This window comes from Amphiprion ocellaris, chromosome 14, assembly GCF_022539595.1.
Source record: "Amphiprion ocellaris isolate individual 3 ecotype Okinawa chromosome 14, ASM2253959v1, whole genome shotgun sequence".
Taxonomy (NCBI): domain Eukaryota; kingdom Metazoa; phylum Chordata; class Actinopteri; family Pomacentridae; genus Amphiprion; species Amphiprion ocellaris.
The window spans coordinates 20,029,328-20,038,963 of record NC_072779.1 but is presented as its reverse complement, the minus strand read 5'-3'; the positions used below and the strand labels follow the sequence as shown (position 1 = coordinate 20,038,963).

The window sequence follows — 9,636 nt, the reverse complement described above, 5'->3', positions numbered from 1 at the left end:
TATTAATTAGCTGCTAATAACTAGTAATGAATGTAACTTTGTGACTACACTACTGTTGATCTTCTTGTGTTGTCTGACAAGCTTTAATGTTAATGTTTCTGAACTGACAGCCTAGCATGACAGCCTATTTGTCACTGGTGTATAAGGGAAATAAGTGGAATCATAGATTAAAAAAAAAATTGAATCTGACACTTTTGGATAATTTTGAAGTGACTTTTGATACTCATCAAAGACGATTCATTTTATTTTGAAAGGAAACCTCTGACGTTGTGTTGTTTCATTAGCTTGACGGCTGGCGTTACCGGTAGTCTTTTGCTCTCCGCATAACAATCTGACAGGAAAACACCGAGTTTATGATAAAAACTTAAAATGCAGAGTCAGTGCGCTGCGCCAAACTGTACCAGCGGAAAATCTGAGGTTCAGCCGCTCTTCCGGTTTCCACGTGATCCCGAAAGGTAACTAATGCTAGCAGCGATGCTAAAGCTAAGACAAACAGTAGCTAGTAAGAGACAACAGTTCGCAGATGAAAATACAACAAGGCTGCACGTTTAACAGCTAATTATGACTGAACGTTCAGTGCAGTTTGTAATATTTAAACTGTGCCCCGCCCTTTTTTTTTTTTTTTTTTAAATGTTGCTTTTTACCTTCATTCAAAACTTTGACAGGATCACGTGTCCTAGTGTTTGTAAAAGCCTATCTGGCTCACGGTACGATCGATTTAGGAAATGTTTTGATAAAGCTCGTGTTGTGTCAAAAAATAATTCGTCTGCCAAAACCTGTCTTCCCTGTCTACACGTACAGCTGGGCTTTATCCGAATCGAAAAGTCATGAAAAAATCTTGTATTTTGCCAGCATCCTTATGTCTCTGCTTTATTTGATCTGCTCTGTGCGCAAAACTAGTACCAGTCCAGTTGTTCGTAGCGGTTGAAATAACTTTAAAGAACCAATTCGACTCATAAAATGCAGTTTTACAGAGGTGTCAAACTAATTTTAGTTCAGCCCAATTTGATCTCAGGTGGACTGGACCAGTAAAATCGCAGCATAATAGCTTATAAATAATAAGATCTCCAGATGTTTCCCTTTGTTTCAATGCAATAAAGTACAATCTGAAAAAGTTCACATTAAATGAACTTTTCACAGAACATTGTGAACAACCTGAAATCTTTAAAGAAAAATAAGTGAAATTTCAATATTAAGCCTCGGCCTCATTTGTGTATCACAACTTATGGATCACAGTGTATCTACAAAGTCACAAAACATTTAGTCACAGATATCTGGAACTGAACAATATAGTATTTTATAACTTGTCAAGATCTAGAAATTATTCTGAATTCCCATTCATTTCCACATCTGTGTAGTAATCCTGACACTCCACACCACACCACACAAACTAAAGTGGGAGCTATTAAAGAATAAGGTTAAGTTGTCCCCCTATCTTGTAAATGTAGAAAATTTATACATAAAAATGCATAAAAGTTGTGGCAGTGCATCAATAATAGGGTTGAACTAAACAAAACTCAGTCATACTGATGCTGCTGACTCACATAATATTGCACAATGTTCAATGTCTTTAAATATTTTCACAAGAAGTCTTCATTTTCACCTCTGTAATTTTTACACTTTGCAAAGTCATCCTGCAGGCCGGATTGGACAACCTGGTGGGGCGGTTTTGGCCCATGGACTGAATGTTTGACACCCCTGCTCTATGTATTTGAGTGTTCTGACTGTTTGATCCACATAAAAACAGCTCTAGAGGTCCATAAACAGTGCGAGGCAGCTTTTAGAAGGTGATCACTTTTTGGCAGAGCATCACAGTTACTCACAGACTGAATGTTACTAATGACATTTATTATGGCATCTAACTTACAGTATATACATATAATGAAGGACAAGCTCCAACATCTTCATCAAACCAGAATCTGCTTCAGTGTTCTTTAAAAAGACACGTCCATAACCATTCGTTTGTAAATGCCAATTCTGGAAACCTGAGTGCGTCACTGTCTGTATACATTTGGCTGCTTGGGTGACTTCTGTTAAAAGCTCCTGTATTTATTGATCATTTACAATTTGCGTTAAAAGCTTCTGTTTGCGAGTCAGACTCTTTTCACTACTAATCCATTAGAACTGCGTGTGTTTTCTGAACAGTTTATTGTCCTCTAAAGAGACATCAGTGCACTGGTGATGTCCACACAGATGAGCATGTATCAGTTAGACATTACTGTAGAGCAGGGGCGTCAAACATGCGGTCCGCGGCCTAAAAGCGGAACGCTAGATGGTCCAATCCGGCCCGTGGGATGACTTTGTAAAGTGTAAAAATTACAGAGAAGATATTGACTGCAAATTGCAAATTTGTAAAACTGTAAATTTAAAGTAATTCTCAGATCATGACAAGTTGTTTTGGTCATAAAGTAAAATACTAGATTGCTCATTGTTCTTGTGTCGTTTTGTACCTTGTAATATTTTGTCTTGGTTTTGCTGTTTTTTGTCTTGTTTTTTGTGTGACATTTGTCATTTTGTTTCTCGTTTTTGTCGTTTGCGTCTCCTTTTTGTCTCACTTGTGTCGTTTGTCCATTTTTTGTCGCTTTGTGTCTCGTTCTTGTAATATTTTCTCTTGTTTTTGTTGTTTTCTGTCATTTTTTGTCTGACTTTTGTCGTTTTGATCATAAAGTAAAATAATATATCATTCAGTTCCACATACCTGTGACTAAATGTTTTGTGCCTTTGTAGATAAACTGTGATCTATAAGTTGTGATGCTCAAATGATAAACTGTGGCATGGTGTTTTTGAAATTGAATTTATTTTTCTGAAAAAATTTCAGGTTGTTCATGATGTTTTGTATAAAGATAATTCCTTAAACGTGAACAAATTCTGAATGCACTTTTTTGCACAAGACAATGGGAAAAATTGGAGTTGTGGTTATTTATAGGTTATTATGCTCTGATTTTACTGGTCTGGCCCATTTAACATCAAATTGGACTGAATGTGGCCCCTGAACTAAAATAAGTTTGACACCGCTACTGTAGAGGATTATTTTACATAGTTCACACTTTGAATAGTTTTTCAATGTGTTTGTCACCACACTGCACTTTCAGCGTTACAGGCATTTCAATATCTGCAAATGTACAATACTTTGTTGAACTGATTAACAGTGAACAACAGCTGAACCTCAAAGCCAAAAACAAAATAGTGTTTTTCCTTTCAGGTCCAAGAAGTGGGTTGAAAAATGCCAAAGGCAAGACCTCATAGACAAACCAGCAGAGCAGCTGTACAGATACTACAGACTTTGTGGAAAACATTTTGAAACATCTTTGATTGATACTGTAAGTAATGTTCAAATGTTAAGTTTGTACCGTTTTGGACCAATTTGAAGAGGATGATGTGAGCCCAGACTAAGCTTTATGTAAAGTGCATAAGGAATTAATTCAGTCCTGCATTTTATTTCCCAAACTATTATATAGGACATTGTGTAGTGCCTAGTTAATACATGTATGTTATGTAGGCTTTAATGAAAATTACACATAGGTCATATTTTCTATTGGGTCATCTGCTTTGTTACAGGAATGTGAGAGCACCGTATTGAAGGATGACGCTATACCAACCATTTTTGATGTGCCAAACAAACCTCAGAGTGGACAGATGAAGCGCGGTAAAGAGCCGGTGGGTAAAACAAATCAAAACTGTTTTAAATCAGGGGTGGCACTCTTCACAAATTTTGATAAAGGAGTACGCTTAGATTTTACTGTTAGTGCTTGTGTTTGTTATATGACATTGCCAGAAACTTGATGTAACAATCTGCCAAAAAAAACAAATGAGAAATGAAAAGTGGGAAAAAAGGTTAAAACCATATTAGATGTATTTCCAACACAGACAGAGAGTGTAAAGCTGTCTAATCTGTTCTGTGGCTCACAGGGTGGGCGCTGCTGTGGAGCATTGAAAAGCGTATGACAACAGCAGACTGAAACAAATGCATGAAAGTTACTCTAGTGGCTTACAGTTAAAGTTTATATGTGTCAGTGAGGAACAAAAGAAAGGAGTGTTAAATCTAAAGAGTTATTATGAAGAATAAAAAGAAAAATCGAAGGCTTTACCTCATACACAGTAAAAATTAAGTGTTCATCGCAGATTCAGTGTATTTCATTTTTACTCCACCAAGGAACACGGCAGAGTTATGTGACGATCAGCGTACATTTGTCTGTCCGTCTGTTATTCCGTCTGTGCACATTACTCAAAAATGGACTAACAGATTTGTATGAAATTTTCAGGCAAGGTTAGAAATGACACAAGGACCAAGTGATTAGATTTGGTGGTGATGTGGCTTATAATCTGGATCCACAGATTTGCTTAGGATTTCTGTATCATTGTGAGATAGCTTCACGGCATCACTGTAACTATGACAACAAGTGAACGCTACGTCAGCTGCCTGCTGGTGATCACATGATTGAGATCCTACTACAATTCCACCATTGCGAACTTATCAGGACTTATCCGTCAGCAATGATACAAGGAACAATTGATTAAAATTGTGGGGGTGTTTCTGAGTCCCATCAATTCCCGCTGCCTGCTACATATTTAGGTGACACGATTCCATATCTGTACATAACATAGACATGCAGAACACATGCCTGTTTTCAGCGCAAGGTCATTTTGTTTGTGGGTACATCTATATTATATGGCTACCTTCTATGTCGCTGTGATTTCTGATCATCAGTAACTAATAAACAAATGCTGCATTTCTAAAAAAAAAAATGCTGCATTTCTGACAATGGTATATGCGGGAATGAACAGCCTTGGCGAAGTACTGCGTTCTCTGGTGCTTTTCTTTTTTTTTCCACAATATTTTTATTTTGTTTTTCACAGCAATGGAAACATCTTTACATTGTATAGAAACTTGAATACAAACTGTTTTGCTACTTTTAAAAAAAACAACAACAAAAACAAAAACAAACAAAAAGTAACAGGTGCAGAAGCTGCATGGTCCATCAATCACTCGTCAATCTGAGGGTCTGCTAAATCTTGATCTTTGACATACTTCACAAAGGGTCCCCATATGTTTTCAAAGACCTGCTGCTTGTCTTTCAAAATGTAAGTTATTTTTTCTACAGGGAGATTTGACAGCATCTGTCTCAACCACTGGCTGATACTTGGTCTACTCATTGATTTCCAAAGTAACGCAATACACTTCTTAGCAGTAAGCAAGCTGAGGTCTATAAAAGCTCTTTCATGTTTTTTATATTTGGAATTTTTTGGATACAGTCCCAGGAGGAAAAATTTTGGATTTGTTGGAATTTGTTTTGAAATAATATTTCCGTTGTTTTCCTCACCTCCTCCCAAAATGGGCTTATTTTCCTACATTGCCAGATACAGTGAAAAAAGTTCCCTTCGCATCTATGCATTTTGTGCAGATGTCTGGAATGTTTTTGTCATATTTATTTAATTCAACTGGAGTGATGTAAGTCCTCATTAACCATTTGTAATGAATTAACTTATAGCGTGTGTTTATAGATTTGGTGTGTGCTTCAGCACAGGCCAAACTCCAGTCTCTATGGTGCTTTTCTTGTTCAAAATGTAAACAAATAGGCTAAAAAATTAGGCTCCAGTTTCAGTCCAGTCTATGCATACTGTTTCTTTAGTATCAAAATAATTTGGTAATAGTTGTTTGTACATCTGGTTGCACATAGCAAAAAGGAACTGTTAATAGCTAATTTGGCATACTTAAATTTCCAAAATATGAATAATATACCCTAAATTTGAAATTAGAAGATATTCCCTCTTAATTATGAGGTAGAAAGTCAGAATTATGTGATAGAAGTCTTTTTTTGGGGGAGTGGAATGGCCTTCTGTACAAAATCACATCGCAAGAAAGTTTCCTAAATAAAAAGTTAATAAAAAGCTACCAAATTCAGAACAAAACAATGAAACCAGAATGTATCCTGTGAACCACATATGTATATGGTCTGTATTATAATGGTTAATGTCACCTAATTTGAAATGGTAATGAATAATGCGTATCATTTGTGTGTAATCACATTAAATTTACTTCTCCATTTTTGTAGATCAAAGATAATGAAGTGGAGAGTAAAGGGAGGAAAAGTAAGTAGAAACACTCACACATCTATTACTTGACAGTGTAACAAGAATCTCACAGCCACATTTATCACAAGATGAATCACTTATTGAGGGTCTGTCTTACAAGTGTTTCTTTTTCAGAAGTCAAAAAGTCTCAAGCAGAGACGGCTAAAGAAGATGTCCAGACAGTATCAGAGCAGGACGAATACGAAGAGTATCTCAAGTCATTATTTGAAGTTCTTCTGCTGTTGGGAGAACAAAGCATTCCTCCTCCAGGGCCTGCTCATAATAAAGAAGAAGGTCTCGGGTCCAGCAACTTTCAGGCATTGCTAGAGTATCGCATGAACTGTGGAGATGAAGTCCTGAAGAAGAGGTACGATGTGAATAAGGAGTGCTGCTCCTCTGAGGAGCTCAATCAGCTGATTGAGGTGTGTGAAAAATACATCCGCAGTAAACTGGTGGAGGAAGTTAAACAAAACAGCTTCTTCTCATTACTTACCGATGATCTGGTGAAGATCTCTGGAGGATGGTTCCTCCCTGTCTTTCTCCGGTACGTGGACCAGTCTAACTGCCAGCAGGAGAGGTTTGTCGGGTTCTTGAGCTTTGAAGGACATGGAGACGCCCTGGCAGAGAGGCTGCTGTCTGAAATGACTGACAGATGGGGTTTAAATATGGAACAGTGTAGAGGTCAAGCCCACTCCTGCTCTGCAACACATTTTAGCCAAATAAAAGCATTTGCTTCCAAACTGATGGAGAAGTATCCGAGGGCAGTGCTTACATTGAGGGCTACTCAAACCTTGAACATGTCTTTGGCCAACAGTATGTCTTTGTCAGGAGTTCAGCTTGTCATGTCCACGCTTAAGAAGATCGAGTCTTTCTTCAGTCAGTCCTCTTTGCTGCAGCAGGAGCTTGAGCACGCCATTTCAATTTTCTACCCGGACAAAGAAGAGAAAGCCAATGAACTGAAGGAGATCTGTCAAACCGGCTGGACCAGGAGAGACGATGCATTCGACACGGCAGTGGAAATCTTAGAGGCACTGCTGCTCTGTGTGGACAGCGTGCATGACAACGAGGACATGAGGTGGGACGATCAAGTCACACACGATGCCTTAGAAATTTCAAAAGCTCTGGCTGATTTTGAGTTCATCATGGCGTTGATTGTGCTCAAGAATGTTACGACGCTTACCCGGGCCTTTGGGAAGAACGTACAAGGTAACGCAACAGATGCTCATTTTGCAGCAGCCAGTTTGAAAGCTGTATTGCACTCCCTGAAAGAAGTGTCTGACAACATTGATGTGTATCACGAGTTCTGGAGCGATGAGGCTGTTAATCTTGCCACTGCCATGGAGGTCCCAGTTAAGGTTCCTCGGTCGTTCTTGAGGAAGCATCAGGCAGAATCTGGAGTCGTTCGGCTGGAGAGCTACTACAAGGAGCACCTGTCTGTTCCTGTAGTGAACCACATCTTCAGAGAAATGAATGAGATCTTCAGTGAGGATCACCTGAAGACTCTGAGATGTCTGTCTCTGGTCCCTGCTGTCATAGAGCAGCACAAGTCCACAGAACCTGAAGAGGAGAGCGTGCAGATGTTTAACAGTGACATCCCCAATGCAGGCACCCTCTCTGCTGAGCTGCACTGTTGGTGGGTTAAATGGAGCAAAAAGGGCAAAGGCGAGACATTGCCATCCAGCCTCCATGAAACACTGCAGCTGGCTGATGTGAAGTTCTTCCCCAACATGCTGGCCGTGCTGAGACTTATTGGCGTCCTGCCTACCTTGGCTCTGCAGGACAGCTGTGATGTGGCGTACAGGCGCTTCAGGGTGTACATGGAGAACACGCCTGACACATTTAAATCAAAAAGCCTCGCTCTTCTGAACATGAACTACGACGTTGGGTTTGATCTGGATTCACTGGTTGAGATCTACATGAAGACATACCCTGACAGGGAGGAGGAGCCTTAGTTGTTACATGCTATTTGGGCCTCTGTACAGATGAGGTGTTTCTTACTTTGTAGCCCTCAATGTAAAGTAGGATCTTTTGTTGGCTCTTCTGTTTTTGGTGTAAAAATGTAGAAATGCTGTTATTACAGACATGTCTGAACTGTTCGTTACCCCTCAACTCACTCCAGTAGTCACTTCTCATGATGTTTATGCTGTGTTCGAAATATGTGACATCAGTGAATGAACTCCTTACTGGAGATCCCAGCAGGCTTACTACCTTGTTCTGATGTGAGTTGCTGAAACTGTTTTTTTACTGTGTCACCCATAGATCTGCTGACTTTTAACAAGAAAGTAAGGGGGGGCAGCTATAACTCCCAGTCTGAATGTGTGAATAAAGAGGAAGAATCTTTGAATTGTTACATTTTGTGGTCCTCATTCTATAATGAATATTTTTTTAAGCTTTTCTCAACACAACTCTAAATGGTCATCCAGAAATGTTGTTTTTTATATATATATATATATATATATATATATATATATATATATATATATATATATATATATATATATATATATATATATATATATATATACACATACATATATATAAAAATAAAAGTAGGAATAAAATGTGGTTTTTTAAAGTGGAGATCAGGAGAAATGTACCACTATCCACCTCACATATCATCTATGACTGGAGTCTAAACTTGTGACCAAAGAGCTGAGTCACTGTCTGTCCTAAGGCTCAAATTTCCACTATAGTGTTTGGTGTTAATGAAATCCAATATGACTGAGGACCAACTGCCCTACCTACAGTATTAGATGCAGTTGGCATGTCTCCTCCACTGTATATATCAAACTTGCAGCCAAATTTGTGAGTTATTGAATTGTTTCTTGTTGCTGTCGCCTATGTTGAAGAGGAGGGCCTGTACAATGCTCTGACCCTTTAACTCTTGTGTATTAGGGAGCTGTTGTCATCTGTTGTTTTGCCTCCAGAGCTACACAGTATGTGCTCACTACTGAGGTCTTTAAACGCATTTTATGATTGTGATGCATTAGGCTTCTTTAGGACAGTAAAACCATGACATGATCCAGCAGAATTATTTTTGTTGTTGTATGAATTAAAGCCTTGCCACTGTAATATTTTAAATCACCACAGCAAAAAGAAAAAAGCACCAATGTGATTAAAAACAAAGATAGTTGTTGTGTATCTGCTGTAGGCATCATTCTACACGTTTTTCAGTAGTCAAACTTATTTACACAGCACATAAATTTAACACATTCCATCCACGTAAATGAACACAGACAAATCAATGAATGTGTTACTGAGAAAATTTAATTTAACAGACAAGTCATATTGAATTAGACTAATCAAGTTGTGGGTTCCACTTGGTGTTCACATTTTTTCTACTAAAACATATGGTAGCATGTATAATTTAATGAATGACACAGGATGTGGGCTGATAAATGAATTTAACACACAGACGGGACTGAGCATATAGGATCGGACAGCTTTAAATGGTGTATCCTGGATGTGTGGTAGGCAACAATAAAACACTCAAACGAACTAAATCTGCTTTAACAATGTGTGGAGAATAGGAAGCGGCAAGTCTAAATCAGAGAGTATCCAGTC

General features: G+C 38.4%; 1 protein-coding gene across 1 annotated transcript; it reads left to right on the top strand.

Annotated features, from left to right (window-relative positions):
• The first annotated feature begins 290 nt into the window (after positions 1–290).
• On the top strand, positions 291–8,422 carry thap12a (THAP domain containing 12a). The gene is made up of 5 exons (XM_023281863.3): positions 291–455; positions 3,203–3,320; positions 3,559–3,657; positions 6,054–6,090; positions 6,208–8,422. The coding sequence occupies exons 1-5, from the start codon at positions 370–372 to the stop codon at positions 8,022–8,024; spliced, it is 2,157 nt and encodes a 718-aa protein (XP_023137631.1). The 5' UTR covers positions 291–369; the 3' UTR covers positions 8,025–8,422.
• The last annotated feature ends 1,214 nt before the right edge of the window (positions 8,423–9,636 follow it).

Coding starts and splice junctions, on each gene's coding strand:
- thap12a (XM_023281863.3), top strand. CDS start 370: ATGCAGAGTCAGTGCGCTGCGCCAAACTGTACCAGCGGAAAATCTGAG. Junction 456..3,202: donor TTTCCACGTGATCCCGAAAG/GTAACTAATGCT, acceptor TTTTCCTTTCAG/GTCCAAGAAGTGGGTTGAAA. Junction 3,658..6,053: donor TGAAGCGCGGTAAAGAGCCG/GTGGGTAAAACA, acceptor CCATTTTTGTAG/ATCAAAGATAATGAAGTGGA.